Source organism: Molothrus aeneus, chromosome 9, assembly GCF_037042795.1.
Source record: "Molothrus aeneus isolate 106 chromosome 9, BPBGC_Maene_1.0, whole genome shotgun sequence".
In the NCBI taxonomy this organism is placed as follows: domain Eukaryota; kingdom Metazoa; phylum Chordata; class Aves; order Passeriformes; family Icteridae; genus Molothrus; species Molothrus aeneus.
Window position 1 is genome coordinate 5172362 of NC_089654.1, and position 22493 is coordinate 5194854.

Sequence of the window (22493 nt, forward strand, 5' to 3'; positions counted from 1 at the left end):
CTGGGGGACACTGGCAGAGCATCCCAGTGCCTGTTCCCATCCTGGAGTCAGCCCCCACTTGGCACCAGTGCTCAAAGCAGAACCTTTGGGGGGAAGTCAGCGGGGCTCTGGGGGGCACAGGGCCATGGCTGCAGGCCCAGTAAGGCTCTTCTCCTTTCTCTCCCCTCTCTGCAGGGTCAGGAGACATAGATGGACTTCCCAAAGTAAGTGGGGTTGGTTGCAGGGCGGGTGTGTGGGATCTGCCCTTCCCTCAGCACTGGGGTGCTGCTGTGACCCTGATGGATGGGGACACAGGGAATGTGACTGGGATGGGCAGGGCTGTGTCCTGCCCCTGTGGCATTTCAGGGGGGCTGTGGGGACCCGCTCACCACCTCCCCTCCATCTCCCACAGAATTCTCCAAACAACATAAGTGGCATTAGCAATCCCCCGGGCACTCCAAGAGACGACGGGGAGCTGGGAGGCAACTTTCTCCATTCCTTCCAAAATGACAATGTGAGTGAGTGCCTGCCTGGGGATGGAGGGACAGTCCCCAAGGTGTCCCAGCACTGGGATGGGTGGGCTTGGCACAGTGGGGGCCTTTTGGACTTGGGTTGTGCCATGTGGGAGCTGCTGCAGGAGAGAAGAGTGGGCAGGAGGAGATGAGGCAGTGGGAGCTTGGGGTCTGTGGTGGGATGGGGTGCACAGGTGGAGAGGGGCTGGTGCAGAGGTGGCTGTGCTGGCCTGGCCAACTGGAGGCTCCATGGGTGGCTGCAGACATCCCTCCTGTTCTTCCTCTATTAGCAGCATATACACATGTGCATGTTAATTATTTGTTTCAAATTGCATCTCGCCCCATACCGTTCTGCTGATTTTCTTCCCGGAAAAGCAAGTTACAAGCGCAGATTAGGCCCTGATAAATTGGAGTCTCCAGCATATCCTCTCTTCCTGGTTTATTAGATCCAATTAGGTTGCTGTGTAGTTGTGATCAGCCTCTTTTGCATCCCTCCCTTCGATGTCTGGGGCTGTGACCCGCCTGGTTTCTCACCGTGGCTCTGTCTCTCTTGCAGTATTCCCCCAGCATGACGATGAGTGTGTGATTTCCCTCCCCCTCCTCCTCTCCAGGATCAAGAGAGTCAGCTGCCGTTCGGAGGATCTCAACGAATTATGCAAGAAGAAGAAGAAGAAGAAGCTAGGTGTATGGGCAGGGACACGCGTGGTGGGGGCCAAAACCCCAGGTTTAGTTTCATGCAATAAAAAGGCTGAACTTTTTATTCCATAAAACATGAAGGACAAAACTTAAAATATTTCAAGACATGACAAGACCCTTCTTTGTGCAGAAGGGTTTATATATGTACATGACACTTCTTTTTGGAAACAAACGGAAGCCTCTAGCACCCAACTCCGATCTCTTTGCTTTGTTCTTTTAAATAAAGACAGAAACCGAACCTGTTGTATGTTTGTGCCGTGCGACACCAGGAAGCTAGTCTAGATATGAAATCATGTTGTCTCTGTTGTAGTCATTTTTTTAAATAAACTGGACAGTTTACAATGGTGGTTTTCGTTCAGAAGGCCTGTTGTTTTTTTTTTTCTTTTTTTTTTTTTCTTTGGTTTTGGGGTTTTTTTTCCCATGTATTTTTTGGGGTTGTTTTTGGTTTTGTTTTTTTTTTTTTGGTTCGTTTGCAGCACAACGCTTCCTCCTCCAGTTAACAAGATCTGCTTTGGGGAAGAGACTCCAGCACCTCGTTATAAACTTGTTAATATAACAGGTGACCCCTTCCAGGATCACATCCTCCAATGAATCGTGATCTTGCTCTCTGTGACTGTGGCATGCACTGTGTTAGTCTTTCCCCCTCCTCTGAGTACAAGAAGAAATCTCTTGTCCCTCCCTTCCCCAGAATCCTTCAGCTGGTTCACTGCAAAAATAGATTTTTTTTAATAACTTTTTTTTTAATCCACCAGAAAAAAAAAAAAAAAAAGAAAAAAAAAAAGGGTTAATCTGACCTGGGACTTTGAAACTGTGATCTCCAGCTAACTTTGGGATTTTCTGGGGGTTTTATTTGCTTTGGGGGTATTTTGCGGGGGGATTTCTTTTCTTTAGAGATGTGCTCTTGTCAGGATTTCACTTATCTATGATTTGGAACTGGATGGAGATATTTTTTAAGGATTTCTTGTTGTTAAAATGTAACCTTGCTATTCTGTAGGCTCGCTCTGTAACAAGAAAATAAAAATTAATGGCAAGCATCGAAGGCCCTTCCTTCTGGTGGGAGAGGAAGGGACGAGCCAAGGCGGCGGGTTGGGATCTCTGTACATGACACTACCCTGTAGTTTGGTCTTGGTTTTTCTCCAGCTCCCATTTCTGCTCCATGTATATCATATTCTGTAAAATATTCTCTCCCTTGGATTTGACCTTTGTGCGGATTATTGAAAGCATTGTATCTTGTTTCAGTGTTTTTTCTTACCTTGTAGTCTGGTTCGAAAATTACCGAGAGGGAAAAAAAAAATAATTATTATACATTGTAGTTTGTGTACGATATTTGTTGATAATGTTTTATTAAAGGGATGTCTTTTTTCCGCACCCCTTCATTGAAATGTTTTTGGGGGACATTTGGCTTGTTTTTATTATTCTGACTGCAAGACATGAGATGACAAAACAATTTTTTTTTTAGTGTGTAATACGAATAATAATTCTTTTTAATGTTTGCCTTCTTTTTCCTAGGCATTTTCATTCTGCTTTACCTGTAGAAAGTCAGGAGGGAGGGAGGGGCGGGTGGGATGGGGGGTCTGAGGGTGTCAGTCTCATAGTTACAGTCAGGTTAATATTTTCCAATTAATGCAGATTTGTTGCATTGCATACCCAGGGGCTCCCCAAGGGGTCAAATTTTTACCTTTTCCACTTTACATCTTGTTCAGGTGTGGGGGGGTTTTTCCTTTCTTTTTTTTTTTTAATTTTAATTTTTTTGTTCTGATGTGAGGAAATGAAAGGACCGGTTTTAATGTATTTTAAAATGAATAGCTAAATTATTGTCTTCATTGGTATGGGATGGTTTTTTGAATGAAACGGTTCCCCCTCCTTCTCCCCCCTCCCCCTGCTGTAATAAATATCAACATAAACATTTGATTTCGGTGCTCTGCAGTTTGTTCCTGGTGTTTGCTGCCAGACCCAGGGTGGGAGTTGGGTATTTTTTTCCAGCTTTCAGCAAGGGCCAAGCCCCAGATTTGGGGTGCAGGAGCAGAGGTGATGCAGAGCTGAGGTGGCTTTTTAGGAGGACTGGCTGAGCCTGGGAATTCAAAATCCCAAAAGGATTCAGGACCATTCAGGATGCAGTTCAGGACCTGGGTGAGGTTTAGTGATGCCTCTTTGTTTCTTGGAATTGGTTGGGTTTTTTTAAGTATTTCTGAAAATTTAGCCTAGAGATGGTGTTTTCTGCACCGGGCTGAGGATGTTCTGGCTGGATGCTTGCCCTCCCCACACCCAGCCCATCAGGCTGCAGGCAGAGAGGGCTGCTTTAGGGGCTGAAAAGGGGATTTTGGTACACTGCTCCCCAGGCTTTGCTCGTTAGAGGCTGGGGGAGTTGGGATACCAGCGTGGTGGTGATGGAGGCTGGTCTGCCCTGCAGCAGCTCCCTGGGCCAGGAGCTGGGCGCTGCCACTTCCCTTTGCCAGAGTCCTGCCCTGCTGGGAGGTAAGAAAGGGAGGGGAATACACGAGTGTTGTTCTCAAATACACAAATACTGAGCTTGCTGTGGGGTCAGTGACCCCTCCTTGGGCAAGAGCCGTGGTGCTGGGTGGGTGCACACACCCTCCCAGGAACAAACAGCTCCAGGAGCTACTGGGGATGGAGAAACCCAGGCAACCCAACCTGGTTCCCCAATGGGCAGCATCAGAGGCTGGGGGAAAGATTGGGAAGTTTTAGGTCTTTGGTCCAGGCAATCACATCCCCCTGTGCTTTGCAGAAAGCAGAGTGTGAGCATTGTCCATCACTTGGTTTCATGACCCCTGAGGGGCTGAGGCTGATGAGAGCCCTCCCAGAGCCCTGGGGCCATCCCTGCCCACCCAGGCCCTGCTTGGCTGCCCAGAGCAGCAGGCTCCTGCACTGCTGCCTGTTGTGTTTTTATTGTGGGGCATAGAAAAGTCCTTCCTGATGGTTCTTAAGGGTTACAGGCTGGTATTATTAAATATCACCATGAAACTGCCAAGTTCCCTCCTCGAAATGTCTCCTGAGCCCAGCCTCAGGGATAATTGTCTCCCCCATTAGTTTTCATTAAATTAAATGCAGGAGGAGGATCAGAACAACCAGGGGCTCCAGGCTGAGCACGGTGTGTACTTGTTGGCACGATGTGTGCAGCCTGTGGAGCTGGATTTTGCAGTGGGAGCGGTTCAGGGGAAGGGAGTGTGGAGTGGTGGAGAGCTCTCCTGTGGGCAGCCAGGCTCCTCTGCCTCCTCAGCTCGGGCTCCTGCCACCTCATTCTTGCACGTTCTGCTTCCCTGGCTGCCATTCATGAAAAGTTAATGCCTGGCCCTGGTCCGTGCTGAGGTAATGCCATTCGTCTGCTGAGAGCCTTTATAAGTTATTGATGTCAACCCAGATGTGCTCCTGTGACCCATTGTTGGGCTCCCCAGCCCACCTGCCTCAGCTGGGCCGATTCCAGCAGGCCACACTGGAGGAACTGGGAGAGCTGAGCCATGCAGTGTGCTTGGGAAGTGCAGCAGGACACCGGGCATAGGTGGTAGGGGCTGCCTGGTTCAAGGACCACAAGGGGCCAACCTGAGCATCTGTGCCAGGTGCCAAGCTGGGAGCTCCACTTGCCCACAGCTTGAGCTCCCCTCCAGGCCCTCAGAGGAGCATTCCCTGCACAAGGATCAGCTGCTCCTTCCAACAACACTCCAGTACCACTTCCCCCCAGCCTCAGGTGAGAGTGGCTGTGCCTTAGCAAAGCAGGGACATGGCCTCACACCCTTGTGTATGCTCCCCTCACCTGCAGTGCCTTCCTGGTGCCTCACACAACCCCTGAAGCCTTGTTTTCCTGCTGACCATCCCATGTCTCCCTGCTTCCGCTGTTTTTCAAAACTGCCTTTGCTCTGCCTTCGTCCATCCCTCCCCGTGTTTGTGCTTTGTCTCAGCTCAGCTTGGACACAGCAGGGTTCCAGCTTCCCTCAGTCTCTCCCCTTCAACTGCCTGCCCTGACAGAGATGTCTTTGTTGAGAGGTAAAAGCAACTGAAGGGACTCTGCCTCTTCCAGACAGACCATCCCCACAAATTCCCACATCTACAAGAAGCACATGAGGTGTTTCACCTCCACACAACCCCTCTCCACCACAGCTGCTCTTCCAGCAGGCTTCCTCGGGGAAATTCTCTCCTCAGGAATGCTAACAGGCAGCTGGCTGCCCTACAGGGCTTCCTCCCTAGGACGGGTAATGACCCGAAGCTGGAAGAGCGAGGGGATGTCAGGCAGGGTCCGTGTGACACAGCAGGGAGCCAGCAGCCCGAGAAAGAAACACCCACTGCGTGTGACAGGCTCCACAGAGCACAGCTCTGGTAAAATGTATTCCCAAACACCTGACTGCAAATCACAGACCTGAACAGATTTACTCCGATGGGCTGAATTAGGCATCCCTGGAGCAGGCAGGATTAAGATGATGCAGAGCATTGCAACGCTTTATGAGTTTTTATTCTCTTTCAAGCACTTCTGCTAACTATGGAGGGATTTGTTAATTTAGCCTGCAGCCACTGCATCCCAATTTACGGGGTGCAATTGTTGACCTCAAATGTGACTGGTGAATGTTCCCAAAGCCTGCAGAGAGGAGCTGCCTGATGGACTGGGGCTGGAACACACAACTGGGGTGCTCATCCAGATGGCCGGGGATCACAAAGCACAGACCAGCCTCTGACACAAGGCACTGAAGTGAGATGAATTTCTTGGAAATGTGCTCTTCCACACCTTAAAATAGCGCAGGCTGTCCTCTCCCTTCCCATGTGCTGGAGGGTACCAGAACTGCAAAACATTCTACATTTGGCTGCAGCTAATTTAGCTTTCATTTTACAAAACCCACACTAATCCCCCCATGTTAAAAAGAATATGCTTCCTGCTCAGTTAACTCTGTGTGGCAGGAAGAAATTCTTCCTTTGTATTTTTAGCAGCAAATACCAGCTACAGGCACCAAAGTTTCCCGCTACATTCTACACCACTTTCCCCAAATGCACAGGTCTCTTCATCCAGGATTGGGGGATAAAAGGACTGTGGTTCTACAGATCCAACAAAGCAATCCCTCCGATTAAGTGCTTTGGGAACTAAGCACAGGGCAGCACGACGCATCCCACGGCAGCCAGGAGTAAAACAAAGTCAAAGCCAGGCAGAATGAAAAAGCCTCGTGGCTCAGGCTTTCCCCTTGAAGCTTTGTAAGTCTCTTCTGCATTCAGAGGGACTCAAAGCAACCTCGGGAATAGGTTTGAGTCTGGCTCTGTGCAGAAGCACACTGAGAGCAGAGCCTGCGCACAGGAATAATGACTGGCTTATGTTCTTCCCAGGCAATGGAGGAAGAGTGCAGGAGGATGCATCTGACGACTTCTCTAACCCACATCCAGAGGGGTGAGCCCCTAAAATGAAAGAGTTTCTTCATGCACTATTTAGTTTAAAAAAAGAAATTTTACTTTCTGTAACAATATAATTTATTTTTTAAAGTAAATTAATCCACCTTTCTTTAATTATACGACGGTTCTGGCAAAGAGAAGCAGCAGGTACAGTTGGTGAAGTATTTTCATTTGAGCTGAATTTCACACAGTTCCATGCAGATACAGTGCCAGAAACTTCTTGAATGTGTCTGGCTGAAAGCCAGAAATTCCAGCGGGCTTCTGCAGAGAGAAAGACACGGATGCTCAGTTTGCAGTGAAGTGATTAATGTAGACAAACAACGTCTTTAAACATGCTTGAATAAGACTTTCAGGCATGGCAGCTTCCAAATTGTGCTCTCCCTCCCCAGAAGGGTTTGGGTGGGGGTACTTCCACTGGTGTCAATCTCAGAGGGCAGAACCCCTTTGCCTGTGAGTGAGATGCCCTCCCAGTATAACCAGTACTGGCAGCCCCGTGCTCTATTTACTCCCCAGAGAGGCTGATGGCTGCTTGTGAGAGTTCCCTTCCTCAGAGCTGGCTTTGAACAAGCACATTATGGGATGGTGGATTTCAGCTGGGGGTATCTGTATGTAGGAGTTCACGTTAAGCTTGGCATGTCACACATCAGCACTACAAACACTCAGGAACTGGTCTCCTGAGAAACACCTGCCAAGGTAAAAATGAGGCCAATGTCCCCTGTGGGTCACCCCAGCTACTTTAAAACTTCCTGCAGCTCTGTGCCAGCTCCCAGAACCCCAGCTGTGGTGAAAGGGCAGCATTTCCACCAACATTTCCCAAGTTCTCCTTACCGTAACAACTCCCTTCTTGATTTCTGGGACACACTGGGCTCTCTCATACAGGTTCTGATCAGAGTCAATCCAGACTAGGTTTTTTACACCATCATTAGAGACAAGGTCTGTTGTATTTAACTGGAACACCATGAACTGGAAGAGCTGTCCATCTGTGCCAATGCTTTGCACCACTATTGGCTGCTCCAAAACCTTGGGATCATTCTAGGAAAAGAAGGGGCATGTGGGGGAGAATGTTTCAAAAGCTAGTTACAACAGAAATTGTAGGAGTACTTGCTGATTCTGCATCTTTGGGTTGGTTTAAAGCCAAGATTTTAATAAATATATTGTTACCTTGCCCAGAAAATTACTCTAGTCAAACAAGTTTTGAATGTAGATTTTGTAGTTTAATTAAAATTCCTCCTTCAGCCAACAACGAACTGTCAATTTACATACTGAGCTGTGGGATGGGTTAGAGTTTTACAGCTGAACCTATTCCCTGGTTCCTGCCCATACCACCCCAGTGCATCACAAACATTGCTCATCAGTGGATTTCTGAAGGTTGGGTTTTCACCTCTGGACTGGGAAGCTTGGATGTGAAAATTACACAAGGGGGTGTAAAAAATTACACAAGTAAGGGGCTTTGAGGCCTCCCTGCAGGGGCTGCAGCAGCAGAGGAAGAAGAGAGGCCCAGCAGGAGGCTCCCATACGTACCCCGTGGAGCGCCTTGGCCTTGGCCAGCGCGTTGCCAAAAGCAAACATCAGCATTTTAGCACGGAGCTGTTCTGGTCTGAACCTGTCAGTGCGAACGTTGGCAGACTCCAGGAAGAACAGGGTGTGAAGGTGAGAGTAGGGATAACCATCTCTGAAACCTAAAGGGCACATACTCATGTCAGAAACCGCTCAGGAAGACGCGAGGCAGCCAAGGTTTTCTCCCATTATCTTCAGGAACTGCTCAAGTCGTTTGCTGGGGTTTGAGTTCTTGCCCTCAGTCCTGCTTAGGCAACAATATACTCACCCACCACAGGTCTGGAGAACTTGCACTGCAAACCTGTTCCCTCATTCCCACACACTCCCTACTCTCAGCTGCCCCAAAAGGACAAGGAGCCCCAAGTTAACCCCAACACAGATAATTATGATCAGCACTGACCTGTATCATTGAGCTCTTTGTACACATTCACCTCCTGAAGGTCGATTGTAGGTGCAATGGGATAGAAGGTCTCCAGAACATGCTCTTGGGTGGCCAGTATCTCCTCCTTGGAGGCTACTGGTGGTATTGGGCTCATAGAGTTCATGAGTATTCCACTCAGGCCACGGACCTGAAGGAGGATGGATTCTGGGGAGGGAAATTAGGCCACAGTCAAACACTGGTGAAATAACATCAGGGAAAGATGTACATTTCCTTTTGCCAGTCTGTTCTGCAAGGCTCACTCTGTCCCCCTCAACTCCAAACCCATCCTAAATAGTAGCTCAGCTGTAGGTTCTTCTAAAATGCCAACGTTAATTGCTAGGGCTAAGTTCTTAACTAAACATCCTTAGAAAAACAACAGCACTGATTTAGGACACAAGAAAATAAACAATCAGGTCTAAGAGACTGGCTCCCTTCTCCCACCATCTTGTCAATATTGATTAACACCTAATAATCTCCTCAGGGACAGCATCCTGCCATCATCCAAGGCTGCCCATGCCAACAGTGCTATTTAAACCAGAAAGAATTACCCGGTTTCAGAAATTGTTTAATTTTTTCCAAATCCTCAGCCTTAAAGCCAGGAGCTTTGCTACCCCTCTTATCTTACAGAGCTAAATGCTTCCACCACAGCAGCAACTGACCTCTTTCCCATGTTGCTGCTATCCTGCAGTTTCTAGCCAACATCCTTTTACTCAGAGAAGGATACTTCCCAGACATTAACCGGCATATATGTATCAGGTTTTCAAACAGCATTGGGCTGTAAAACAAGAAAAGAAACAGTTACATAAAAATGAGATCATAATAGCAGGCAGACGCTTCTGGGGCACAAATGCAGTAAAATTACTGTATGTAAAACATACAATGGCATAGCACTCCCAAACAGTTAACAGAGATTGCAGATTGGTATCACACACACCAGGCCTGTTTCAAGTTGGCAGAGGTAATGCTTACAATTATTTTAAAAACTGATACTCTGCATCAGCTAGTAGATCTTGAGTTGAAACAGAGACATTGGCCTGAAAGAAGCTTTGATCCAGCGTATATTTATGTCAGTGCTACTGCCAATAATCAGAATTGGGTTTTATTTGTTGCTTTGGTTGCTGCTTTTTTTGTTTGACAATCTGATGAAGAGGGTCTTGCACAGCAGGCCCTCTTTCTACAGAAGAGCTCAGTATGAATTGTCTCTGTAGAGTTTAAAACCTCCTCTACAGCTGAGGACTCACCAATATCGTTCCCTCCTGGGAGCAGCCTCTGCCGTGTCCCAGAGCCGCGCGTGGGACACCATGTGTTTCGCCCTCTCCTCCAGCTCCTGGAGCCCAAGAGCCGCGTTATCCATAATGCCCTGCACGGCTGGGGGCAAACCTTCCACGAGCTTCGTCTTGGTGAGCCACTGCGCCTGCCGCACTCCTGGAAACACAACCCAGAGCGATCTATCTATCGCAAGTGACAGTGGTGATGCTCCAGGCCCCCTTCCAACCCAAGCCATTCCCTATGTGACCGAGGCTGCCGGGCAGCTCATGGGGCTGGGCAGGCTCTCCACAGCCCGTGTTTTACACTCAGTGCGAGGAGAACCCTTGGCAGGAGGAGCAGGGCGAGTGCTTGGGCAGGGGACAGCGCGGGGTGTCGGGTACCTTCCAGCATGCGGACACCCTGATGGCAGATGTAGCACCCGCGCTCCTTGTACAGCGGCATCTCCTCGTAGCGCGGCCCCGGCGAGTGCCAGGGGTCGCGCCAGCCGCGCTCCCAGGGCGGGAAGCGCGGCCGGGCCAGGCCGGGCACGTAGTGCAGCCGCTCCGCGTACGTGACGGTGTCCAGCTCCACCTGCTCCCGCACCGGCCGCGGCTCCGCCATCTCCGCCAGCACCTCCGGCGGCGGCCCGCGCACGGTCCAGGGCGTGCGCGGAAGCGGCGCGCGGTGGCGGGGCCGCCCCGCGCGGGTGACAATGCCGCGGGCGAGGCCCCGCGTTGCCACTGCCGCAGCCGCCACCCCCGCCCGCCTCAGCGCCTTCGGCCCCGCCGCCATCGCCGCCATCCTCCTCCTCCCGCCGCCGCCTCAGCGCCCGCCCGCCGCCATCTTGGCGAGGGTTCGTCCCCCACCGTCACCTGCGGTGACTGACGGCGGCGGCGGCCAATGGCGGGCAGGCGCGCCCCGCGGTAAGGGAGGGTCGGCAAATTGCCTGGCGGGTGAGGGCAGGCGCTGGGTGGGTGAGCGAGCGGGGAGAGGCCCCTCCTCACCTGTGGGGCGGGGGGCACTTCAGAGACCGTTTCTGGGCGGGAGCCGGCGGGACCCGCTTGGGTGTCTCGGGGTTGGGGCCGCTCTCCCCCGGGCCGGCCTGTCCGAGCCCCCGGGCGCGCACAGTAAGTGCTCGAAACTCTGTAAATCTGCGCAGCCCCGAGCCCGGGCGTCTCGGCCTTACTCCCGGCCACGAGGGTTACCCGCCGTTCATAGCTCATGGGTGCCCCGGGTCCCCGGACACAGCGGTAGGAAGCCGGGCCAGTCGCCTTTGGTTCTCTGTTCCGTTCCCCGCCCCTCCCTCCTTGAAATGAGTGCGTTTCTCTTACAGAGGTGAAGGTTACTTAATTAATTGACCTTGACAGTGAAACTGCTGGAAGCGCTAAATGTTCGCTTCCTCCGCTTCGTCACCCGTGGCTTCATAATTTCCTGCGGCCCGTTTTGTGTCCAAGGGATGCAGACACGAGCGCGCTGTGAGCAGCCTTCACTCAGCCCGTGTGTGAGAGTGGAGGGGCCCCGCGAGGTCTACACCGTGGTTTTGACCTGAAGAGTGTTCTATGGGTACAACTCATTGGGAAGACCAGGAGCAAGAGATAAAATCCTGTGCTTGCTGGCCTCCCCTACCTGTATATTCAAAGCCCATTGAATATACAAAGTGGTTGTTTGCCTGAGACTTTGCCCTCTTCGCCTCAGGTCTCTTGGCTCTGCACGCTGCTCTCAGCTGGCCGCCCACCCCCGTTCCAAAGCTGCGCAGGCCTCAGGCCGCATCTGGTGCCTGGGCTTGTTACCCATTGTCCTGCTCGTTGGGTTTGTCACCCTTTCTCCTGGGCCGAGCAGCAGATTTTTAAGATGTTTCTGCTCCGAGTGACCAAGCGGCTCTATTGTAGGAAATCAGCACGGCGGAACGAGCGGGATTAAAGGGTGTAGCATTGCCTGGGCAGCCTGTCTGGGGAGGAGGGCCCGAGGCTGGGCTGAGGCTCTGCTCTGGGCTGCGAGGTCTGGCGTTTGTGCAGAGGCATTGAGCACTCGAGCAAAAATGAGGTGTGCAGACACAGATCAGCTCCAGGTTTTCAGTTTAACATATACGCACAAGATGCTCAAGAGAGGTTTTCTGTCCTTCTCCGAAAACACCCAGCTAATGAGCACGCGCTGCTTTTCATCGTGCTGGGTTTGATGCAGGGCTTGTGTTTTGCAGGCAATGAGTGACAACGAGAGTGCTAACGAGGAGGACTGGCTGGCTCTGAGGCCCCAGGAACCTTCTCCATCCCAGTGCTGCGGCAGCGGCTGCAAGCCCTGCATCTACGATGTGTACGAGAAGGAGCTTGCACAGTGGGAGAGAGCCAAAGCAAAGCAAGACAAAAGCCTTCTCATGGGAAAGAAGGAGCAGGTCGATTTCTCTTCATCGCATCCTGGAGCCTGTGCTTTGATCGTACTCGTTCGAGTGTGGGGTGGTGGTGATGGGTGAAGGATGCAGGGATAAATTCAAGTGGTGCCTTAAGAGAGGGTTGTAAATGCAATTCCCCAAACTCAGCCTTCTCCCTCCCCCTTGGCCACTCTCTCCCTGCTGTAATGTGATTTTCCAAGTGTAGAGTTCTCCCTGGTGTCGCATTACAGCTTTAGCTCTGCAGCTTCTCCTCTCTGAGTTTCCTCGGAGAAGCTTTGTTTTCCTCACCTTTCTCATCTCTGCCTGATTTTTAGACTCGTATTTTGATGCTGAGAAAACATTGTATGTGGTGGAGCAATTGTCTTCAGAGTGTAATTTTTAAGTCTGTCAGTGCCCTTTTACATTAGATTAACTATGCTGGGTCAAGCAAAAAAGATCAGCTGAAACAACTGACAATATTTTCTGTTCACTGTGGCCATCAGCAGGTTGCAAAGTTGCCCCCAAAGCAGCGCTTGGCTCTTTTAGCAGAATTATTTCTGTTTATTTCCAGATACGAGAAAATGATCGCAGTGAGTCATAATAGGATGACCTTGCTGTAAGGTGTAAAAAAAAGTAATTTAAAAAGGTGGTGGTGGGGAGAAATGCAAGATCCCAAAGTGCACGCTGCAGAACATGATAATGAATCAGCAGAGAGCTGGAATTTGCGCCGGGCCTCAGTGTTTAATATACGTCCTGAGTATCTCTGGCACTAAATGAGCATACACGTTTGCTTCCAGAGAAAAATGAAATAATAAAAGACACCATCTAACCAAGTAATTATTTATTGTTGTTCTTGCAGAGCAATAATTCAGAGCTGAATCCAGATACATTCACTGCATTCAGCGTGAGCTCGGTGGAGCAGCTGACAGAGGACACCTACCAGTACAAATTTGAATTACCGGGAAATAGCAGCCTGCGATTGAGTTTAGGACAACATATCGTGTTAAGGTATTGTTCTCTGTGCTAGTTAAACAGTCTGCATTATGTAACCTAACACGTAGGGTTTTGTCAATAGACAAAGGCTTCATAGCAGGCAAATCGTGATTTCTGTACCTCCACAATGACACAGATGAAAGAGCTCGTGAGCTCGCTGCCTTTACTAATTCTATGGTAAAAGCTGTAGTTTTCTTCAGCATTATCCCTGCGTTGGTGGCTCAGAAAGAACTAGGTGTGATTAAGAAAATACATTTGCAGAAGGAAAGATCTAAAAGAATAGATGTTACAACAGATTATTTACTCCAGCGTGTTGGAATGAAGACAATGAGCTGCACTTGCCCCAGAGCTAGGTATTTTAGGCCCTATATCTTGGGGTAACTGAGCACCCCAGTACACAAGCACTGCCTGACTGATTTCTAGCAAAACAACCCTCCTATGTAGTTTGCTGCTTGCCAGAAAGGGGCCACTTGGGGAAAGTTTCTGTCTCTCAGCCATCTGTGGTGATCATTGCCAGATAGAGAAAGTCCTGTTAGGATGCCATTGATGTGCATCTGTTGACGTGCCTGGTACGTTCAGGGCTGGTGTGTGCAGCTGGCTCTGCTGACAGCACACACTCCTCCCTCCAGCCCTGGCTCATCACACAGCACACAGAAAGGTTTGGTCACTGCAATCAATTCCCATGGTCAGTAGCAAAGAGCAGGGTGGATAATTCCATGGAAAGGGAAGACTTACAGGAAAATACAGTCTGTATTGACAAGGCCTGAGGTCAAGGCTGTGCCTTGGCTTTTGTTATTTGATTACCAGATGCTGACTGGATGCAGAAAGTGACCCCAGCCTAAAAGGAACTGCAAACTTAAGTGTTTTCTCTCCCCTCTGCCACTCATGCATGTTCTTACAAAATCCCTTTCAGGGGTGTGTCCAGGAGCTGGATGTGGTACAGCTGAGGCCACCACTGGGAAAACAAAAGGTGCTGTTAGCCATTCTGTTCCCCCTGGATTTCTGCCTCTGGAAGGGAAATGTTTTGCATCTGTGCACAGGCTGGGCCACTGGGCAGAGGACCTGTCTCCCAGAGAGCTGCAGGAGCCCCCCACATGACCCAAGTCACAGGGGTTTCCTGTTTCTCTTCTCTTCAGAGGAGTGGTGAATGGTTTGGAGGTCCAGAGAGCCTATACTCCAATTAGCCCCAGGAATGCAGAAGGTTACTTTGAAGTTCTAATTAAAGTAAGTAAGCCTGGACAATATGGATGAGAGTACAAGGTGTTTTCTTTAGAACCAAGCATGCTGTCAGTGTTTTAAGTGAGACTCTCTCAAATTCCTCATGGACTGTTTCTCTGTTGTTTTGAAGGATTTTTGCTTTGCTGATAAAAATTGCCGTTTTCCCCCAAAACTGAAAGCAGAATGAGCTGACACACAAACAAGTGCTTTGCAGCAGAAGCCCTGAGATCACCTGGGAGAGCCCCTGAGATGGAAAGATCTGTCCATTCTACTTCTCTCCTTTCATTTTGCTTTTTCAGGCTGTCTTTGAAATCGCACCCATTTGTCAGCCCAGCTGAACCACTGATTTTGGGAACTGTTTCCCTTTATCCTCCCCTCTGTATTTTACTTGAAGAACACCCCTCTGTCAGTGGGCAGCTGCCCCTGGTGTGCAGAGAGGGCTCTGGAGCTGCAGTCTGAGAGGGACTTTGTGGCCCACAGGGGACACAGGTGTCCCATAGGCACAGGCTGCATCTGTTGAGGTGGACATGGTGGCAAAGCCCATTTTGGACAAGTGTCCTCACCTTTATGGAGTCAACCACAAAATGCTGGTTGAGTTCAAAAGGATTTTATAGGAGATTTGGCTACAAGTCTGTCTCATGTAAGTCTTCAGGGTGCTCATAAATGATTATTCTGTGTGGCAAATACTGACCTGAACATTTTTCCAATACTGCATCCATATGTCACTAGGGACTCCTCAGGGCAGACCCAGACTTCAGTACAGGTGTGAAATTCAGAGTGCTGGGTATCCCAGGTGGCTTGCAGAGAAGGGCCACTTGTTCTCTGCCTGTCTTCCAGGATTTCATGTTTCTGGGGTTTATTATGCATTGTATGTTCTAACACAAACCCTGCTCTTTAGAAAAGTGAACAGCTTCTCTAGGACACCTGTGGGAGGGTCATTTCTCCATTCTTGTGGCAATTGGTGTGTGGTAGGGGAGAGAAACGTTGCATTTGAGTTGCATTAATAGGATACATTCACAGGATGACTGAAATTTCATGTATAGCAGCTCATTACTCACAGGTTTTGCATTTCAATAATAATAGTAATGATTGTAATGATACCTTTCCTTTATATAGAACCTTTCATCCCAAAAGGAGCTATAGTTATTCTTTGGCAGTGACAAAAGAGGTTGGTAACACCCAGTGTAAAGCAGCCATTTTTATAACTCACTCTGTAGGTTGTGGTATATTTCACACTATTGAGGCAATTTTGGAAAGTAGTATATTATTATTACTATGCAATCCAAGCACTGTTCAAACCCTTCTGTCTCCTGTTATTATGGCATTGCATTTGTGATACTACAGTTAAGAGTGAGTGAGTTGCCATTTACAGAGCATAACCCTCTTTTGGAGTGATTTTATAATGTTAGGGTTTCTCTCCATGTAAAATGGGGTGTGGAAGTTTTTCCCCCAGGAGATTTTTTTTTTTCCTTTTTATTTAGAAAAACTCATTTTAAACCCACTCAATCACTTTTCACTTCAAATTTTTTTTTTTTTTAGTAATTTTGGTGAAAGAAGGATTGTTTTAGTTTCCATTACCCCTGTCCTTCGGGAATAGGCAGTAAGTGAACTTTTCTGTTCTTGCCTTGGATTTCTGGATGTGTTTGAAGAAGGGAGGTATAAAATTTGCTTCTCTGAAGCAAGTGCACACTCTTTGCACGAGACTTAGCACCTGCCCAGAGCCCTCTGAATATAAAAGAATTCTGACAATAACTCAGAGCCTGGACATGTGTGTGATTTACCTTTTGAATGTAACAACTGGTGCTAATACTTCTTAATATTTCATGTTTAAGTGAGAGGCTGGGAGGGGAGGAGCACCTGTGTCCTTTCTTAGCTAACACTGCTTGCAAGCACAAGCACGGGCTCCCTCACTAGCTTTTTCTGAGCTGCTTTGTGGTTCACCAATTTTGTTTGCCTGCAGTGCAGCTTGGTGGCCAGCCAAGGCACTGGGGTGTGGAGCCGGGCTTCTCTCCAATGCCTGTGCAGGAAATACCCCCAAATACACTTCTTTTGTGTGGGCTTGTATCACATCCCATCTTCTGACCCCTGGTCCTGTTGCTCTTCCCCAGGCTTATCCTTGTGAGACCCATTGTGTGCTGCAGCTTTGGGCTTTTCAGCTCTTGCTGCTTGGGCCAGTCCTGGTTCTCCAGCCACATGCCAGACTGTGGCTGCTCTTTTGCTCACATTTCTCTCTTTAAACATCCAGTGGTCACACATTTAGGGCATGGATGGCAACATGACTGCTTGGACAAGCCCTTCATTTTCCAGCTTCTCATCCCTTCTCAGTTTCCAGCAAGCACTGAGCCCTTCTCCTCAGCCATGAGTGAGAGCAGCATTCCTGCAGGCAACAGCCTGGATAATGTTGTTTGTGCCTGGTGGAAAGTGAGGCAGGTTTTTTGCTCGTGTTTTTCTTCCATGGGGCCAACATTAACATATTCTTTTGGAACTGTGGAGGCATCCCTCAGCATCCAGATGATCTGGTCTGAAAACAAAGAGTTTTACAAATGAGAAGCCTGACTTTGGGTCACTAATTGTATCAGTGCAGCATCTGAGAGACTGAAACAAAGCAAGAGCTATGCAGTGTTTATATAACTAACAGTACCCAGAGGGCATTTCCAGACCCCCATACCCTGAGATTTGGAGAACACTTGAAGGCCTGCACTGTGCTTTGCATTCAAGACACTCTTCTCTGTGTGCTTTGTAAGCAAGAACTCTGATAAGCTTTTTCCAGTTTTGGAAATTCAGGCTGCGTGAGAGGGGGGGTTGTGTTTACATTATAGTCAAGCTGGAGTGGTTCCAATATGATTTAATTTAAATGTCTTTGTTTTGGGTATAACTTTGAGTTATTTTTCAAACAGATCATTCTTTCTTTTTTAAATACACGAAATGGTTTTTTGTCCCCTTTTCGTTTAAATGTAGATAACTTTATAATCGACTTGAAGCTGGGAAACTTTCCAATGGAGTATAATTATTCTTTTCTTTTGTGCAATGTTTTTTATTAGTGCTATGAAGCTGGGCTAATGTCACAATACATAAAAACATGGAAAAGAGGAGACGTGGTCTTTTGGCGTGGGCCGTTTGGAGGGTTCCCATATCAACCTAATAAGGTTAGTTCCTAAGAGCCATAGGATGCTTCAGCCTGTGGCAGCAAGCTTTGTTCAATACTCTGAAGGGAAGACATCAATTTGATTACTGTTTTCATGATTATTTTAGAGACTTCCTGGGTTACTGTACAGTGTGACAGCATTAGCAGTCAGTTGGAGCACTTTCTTGAACTGCAGAATATTTAACAGGGAAGAGGAGGTGGATGGGAGACAGGAAAATATTAGTAAGGCTCTGTGTTCATCACTTGCATTAGGAGTTCCTGATGTGCCTAATAAAGGGGACTTTCTTTGCACCAGCAATGAGTGTGGATGGGTTTTTGCCTGATTTGACCCACATCTCTGTGTTGTGAGTGAGTAGGGGCGAAGGGGAGGTGTTAATCCTCTCCTCTCTTGGGTATTCCCTGAGCTGTTGAGGTGTCAGGTCGCTCCCCAAACGCTGATCCCACCTGCCAATACCAGGCTGGCTGCAGGGAAAGACAGATCTGGTTTCAGAGGGAGACTTCTCACACACGCTAATTCAGTTACTTAATTCTGACCTTTCAAATGAGGAGCAAATTTGAAACACTGGTCATTAAGATCCCAAAGTCTTTTGGGGTTTTTGTGGATTTGTTTTTGTTTGTTTGTTTGGGTTTTTTTTCCCCAACAAAAATAACTAAAATCTAGGTGGCCAAGTTCTATGCAGAGCAATTGTGTCCTGCTTCCTGACAAACTCATTCCGTCCAGAGGACATTCAGGATTTTACTTTGCAGCAACCAAGAGAAACCCAGGGAGCATTTCCAGTGGAAGAAAACACACAGTGGGTCAGCAAAGCGTACTGCAGAATTGAAACTGAAACATGAATAATTGAAATCAAGGCTAAAGTTAGGATAAATTATTATAGTTGGATAAAATCCAGTTTTATTGGATTTGATATGTAAATTCCTTAAGTGCTATCTGTAATCCTTTGCAGAAAAATACATTTTGGGATCTGAATTTACCAGTTCATGACCTTCTGGTATGTTATTTCTCAAGAGATCCTTTACCAGGGTGGCAATAGGAGGAACTGACCATGAGCACACCCATTTCCAGCCACCACAGCTCATTCCAAATTCTCTGTTTTGTTGTTAGCATGGAGAACTCCTCATGCTGGCCTCTGGCACCGGCCTTGCACCAATGATTCCCATCCTCCAGTCCATAACAGATGATGAAGAGGATGAAACCTTTGTAACTCTTGTTGGCTGCTTCCCTACCTTTGACAAAATTTATTTAAAACCTCTTCTGCAGGATTTGGCTCGGTACTGGAATATTAGAATATTTTATGTCCTAAGCCAGGTAATTAAATGGATATGAAATGTGTTTGTGTGAGGGTTCTGTGTGCTGGATGAGCCTCTGCCTCCTCCATTTTTGTATAAGCAAATCATGAGCTTAATTCTGTCCCAGTCATCCAGCCTAATTTGTGATCCAGTAGCTGCTGTTCCTAAATCTGCTACATATACTGACACTGCTACTGGTCTGGAGAATTTTGGGGAAGTGGCCATCACTGTTCCTCTCTGCCTCCCTGTTCTGTTGGGATGGAGCTGCTCTTCCATAGTCACTGTTGGTTATTCCCATCCATTTCAGACAGTAGTTGTTGCACCTAAACAGCAAATAAGCTTGTTTCTTCCTAATACCAGTGCCTTAATCTGTCCTTATCTTCCATTCTTCACTCGTGGCTAGAGCTCTCCTCTGGTGTGCTAGCACCATCTTCCCAGCAATTATTTTTCCTTGCTGACCCATTTTTAAACTTCTAAAAGTTGTTTCCCCCTCTGTAAAATTACTTTTCTGCCACATTCATGGGATGAGGGCATACCTCTCAATGGTCTTACATTTTGAGCAGTCTTTTTTATTTCCATTTGGTCCCAAAGTTGCTTGTGTTCTGCACGGATTTGGTGGTTAAAAATTATTTCCGTCAGAAATGAGGATTCATTGCTGGGAGGATATAGAAAGAATTATTTATGCTAAGGGAATGAATCCCATTGCATTTTTAGTTCCTCAGATGAATCATTTCTTGTATCTCTCACAGTGGAACTGCCTCATACATTCTGTTCCACACGTGGCCTCAGCAGGATGAGATTTGGTAGAGGGAAAAGTGCTGGTGACTTGGGTACCCCCTCAGCTGCTCTGTGGGAGCATAACCATAATTGTCTGTGGTGACATGGCTTAAATACCCTTTTCAGGGTGTTTAAACTCTTTGACTGCTGTCTCAAGAGCATGAGGAGGTCTTGAAATTCAATCAGCAAAGGGCACAAAACCCACCTGACCCCTGTCAACACTGTCTGCCCCTCCTCTCTCTCTTTTTCCTCCTCTCTTAGCAGGTTTGTGGTAGTCCAAGGCTGGCTCGTGCATCCTCCCTCTTGAGATTATGTATCTGTCTGTATTTCATTGTGCTGCCTGTCACCACCACATCTGAGCACCTTCTGTTCCTGATTAATTGCAGCAGGGGAGTCCCTGCTGGATCCAGCACCACAGGAGCTGACACTTCTCATGGGATCAGAGCTGGCTTTGGAGCAGAGCTGCCTTCTTTCAGTTTTGGTCAAGGGAGATGGGACTGAAAGAGACTTGGAGGGAGATGGGACTGAAAGAGACTTGGGAATGGGAGAGGCAATGGAGAAGAATAGACTGGGGATTTGGGAATAGGAAACCTGGGAGATGGTTCTCAATGGAAAAAGTTCTGCAGCATTTACTTGTGATAGTTACACTCTGGTTTTGTTCAGTCCCCTCTGAGTGAGTGGCAGGGAAATATTTCATCTGGGCTTGGGAAGAGGAATGCGGCTCTCGGGAAGGGTCACTGTCACCCACATGGTGTCACAAAGGTGAAAATCATCCTGTGCACCACTCTGAGGGGAGGAGGCAGATTCAGCTCTAAGGAATGTTGTCCTTCTTAACATTACACACAGCAAAACATTTTACCTTTCCAGGAAACTTCGCTGGAAAAACTTCCTTGGAGCTACCAGGAAAACACATACACTGGTCGTCTCAATGAGGACTTGATGAAGACAATAGTAAATTCCTGTCGAAGAAAGCCATTTGTATTAATTTGTGGCTCTTCTGCATTCAATGAAGATATGAGTAGATACTTGAAAGCTGCAGGAATTGAAGAAAATTCCTGTTTTGTCTTTTAGCAGTACATTCCTGAGGAACCTTGGGCTGAGCCTTGGATGTCCTTGTTTCTTTGCAGACATTGCACAAAAGGGCCTGCTCAGAAGACTGAGCTCCTTGGAGCAGCTGTTTGTTGATCCTCAGTCTGGGGTGTTTTAAGGAATGGGTGCCATTCCAGAGTGGCTGGTACATGCTGTGCTACCCACACCTCAGGAACCTGCATGGCAATTTTAATGGAAGTCTTCAAGTGCAATTTTAAGAGAGAGATCTCCTAAGGGGGTACTAGAAAGCATCCATGCACACAGCTCTGCTGTAACATGAGGATTGGTGACTTGCTTTGCAATCTGTGTTGCTCTGCAGGGGTGTTGTGCCCTGTTGGGTGTCCAGAGGAGAGATATAATCCTCAGGGATCCTTGCCAGGCCAAGGGGACAGCAGAGTCAGGATCACTTTGGTTCTGTCATGTGCAGGCTGATGTCAGGCAAGTCCCTTCGGCCTCACTGTGCCTCAGTTGCCCCATTGTACATTAATACAGAGAAGGTGGCACTGATCTCTGAAAACTATATATGGAAAAAGTTTCCATAAGGATGGAGTGATACATTCTGTCTAGTGAGAGCCTAGGCAGGCTGAGCTCCTGTCCTGGCACAGCCTGTGTTACCTACCCTGTGATTAGCCCTAGAAATGCTACCTGGGGACACAAAGAGCATGTCCTAAATGTGGGAGAGCATGGCTGGGTGGTGGCTGCTGTCTGTCAGGAAGGATGGTTGTTTGCTTTCCATGTCCCCTAAGTGTTGTATCATAACCCTGGCTCATTAAATTGAACCTCTTTACAAATAGACAGCTGTTTGACGTTGTCACAGGACTCTCTCAGGTGCCTGAGGAGGTTCCCTAAGCATACAGGAACACCACCTGAGGAGGGAAAGCTGCATGGGGTCTGCTGGGGTGCTTCCCTGTGAGACAGGGAGCTCCCTCAGGGATGGCAGCCTGACACAGCACCCAGCCTGGACACCTGGGCATCTTGCTCTTTTTTCAGTCCAAAATGCTGCTGCTTTTCCTCTGAGCTATGTGCTATCCACTCTTCTACCTTTTCAGAATGGTGTGTTTAGTATCTATACCTGGAAATACAGCAGTCCTGCACACCTTGTGTTTTTCTGTTCATTCCCAGTTCACCCTGTGTTGGGGTTTCCCAGGCTATCTCAGATGATTATTGCATTATCATTCATGCTTCTTTTGTACCTGTGTCTAACACTACACCTTGCACAAAGGAAATGTAGTTTGTTACACAAAAAACACAGCGTGCACTGAAGTGGGGGCTTGATTCACACATTTGGGAGCGAGTGTAAGTTCCCTTTGCACTGCTGAGATTTGTCTCCAGTTACCAAATGCCTGGAATTAATCAAGTGTAGCTGCAGCTTTCATGTTAACTTCCTTGGAGAAAGGGCTGACAAGAAAGCCATTTTCCTAACCCAGAACTCGTGTTCTGGCTTTAAAGTCATGGAAATCCAGGGAAGTTGTCCATGGTCAGTCCAAGGCAAGCTCTCATCTCCAATCCATACTGTGCTTCAGCCTCCCTGAGTCACTGTGTAGTGAAGATGCTTTGTACACAGGCTGATAAAATAATGAGATGCTTTCTCCAGTTGTTCTCCCGGCTCTGGCCTTAGCTAGGAATATGGACAAAATCTTCTTTGTCAGATATTAAGTATTTGAAAACCTTGCTTTTAGTCCCCTAGCTTAAATTATTATGCCTTCTTGAGATTTTGCTAAAACCACACCCCACCTTTTTGCAAAAGGCCCAAGGTAAAAAACTTCACGCTCGCCTTGGAAAAGCGCCGGCTTTCAGCGTGAAAGCTGGGACTGTTCCTTT

The 22493-nt window shown here is 48.0% G+C and overlaps 3 protein-coding genes across 5 annotated transcripts in view; 2 read left to right on the forward strand and 1 right to left on the reverse strand.

Moving 5' to 3' along the window:
* SSBP3 (single stranded DNA binding protein 3) overlaps positions 1-1534 on the forward strand; it is a 54155-nt gene extending 52621 nt beyond the window's left edge. For 2 of the 3 annotated variants that reach the window (XM_066555504.1, XM_066555505.1), the window contains 3 exons: positions 175-203; positions 392-493; positions 1048-1236. In XM_066555504.1, coding sequence (XP_066411601.1) covers positions 175-203; positions 392-493; positions 1048-1077 — 161 coding nt within the window. In that variant the 3' untranslated portion in view covers positions 1078-1236. Of the gene's footprint in view, positions 1-174; positions 204-391; positions 494-1047 lie in introns of all 3 variants that reach the window. The other variant, XM_066555507.1, reaches the window with a different exon arrangement.
* A 5070-nt stretch (positions 1535-6604) lies between these two features.
* MRPL37 (mitochondrial ribosomal protein L37) lies at positions 6605-10611 on the reverse strand. The gene is made up of 7 exons (XM_066555559.1): positions 10197-10611; positions 9789-9972; positions 9207-9322; positions 8527-8712; positions 8091-8248; positions 7398-7601; positions 6605-6830 (listed from the first exon to the last, which is right to left on the reverse strand). Exons 1-7 carry the CDS (start codon positions 10594-10596, stop codon positions 6753-6755), a joined length of 1326 nt encoding a protein of 441 aa, XP_066411656.1. The 5' UTR covers positions 10597-10611; the 3' UTR covers positions 6605-6752.
* A 389-nt stretch (positions 10612-11000) lies between these two features.
* Positions 11001-21478, forward strand: CYB5RL (cytochrome b5 reductase like). The gene is made up of 7 exons (XM_066555560.1): positions 11001-11045; positions 11993-12184; positions 13020-13168; positions 14290-14377; positions 17413-17517; positions 18622-18825; positions 20451-21478. The coding sequence occupies exons 2-7, from the start codon at positions 11996-11998 to the stop codon at positions 20652-20654; spliced, it is 939 nt and encodes a 312-aa protein (XP_066411657.1). The 5' UTR covers positions 11001-11045; positions 11993-11995; the 3' UTR covers positions 20655-21478.
* Positions 21479-22493: the final 1015 nt, after the last annotated feature.

Bases quoted from the DNA above. Each gene is read 5' to 3' on its own strand.
- MRPL37 (XM_066555559.1), bottom strand. From the start codon at position 10,596: ATGGCGGCGATGGCGGCGGGGCCGAAGGCGCTGAGGCGGGCGGGGGTG. The intron at 8,249-8,526 runs GTCAGTGCTGAT...TGTGCCCTTTAG, and splicing joins CAAAGAGCTCAATGATACAG to GTTTCAGAGATGGTTATCCC. The intron at 6,831-7,397 runs GTAAGGAGAACT...TTCTCTCTGCAG, and splicing joins TCAAGAAGGGAGTTGTTACG to AAGCCCGCTGGAATTTCTGG.
- CYB5RL (XM_066555560.1), top strand. From the start codon at position 11,996: ATGAGTGACAACGAGAGTGCTAACGAGGAGGACTGGCTGGCTCTGAGG. The intron at 14,378-17,412 runs GTAAGTAAGCCT...GTTTTTTATTAG, and splicing joins ACTTTGAAGTTCTAATTAAA to TGCTATGAAGCTGGGCTAAT. The intron at 17,518-18,621 runs GTTAGTTCCTAA...TTTTGTTGTTAG, and splicing joins TCCCATATCAACCTAATAAG to CATGGAGAACTCCTCATGCT.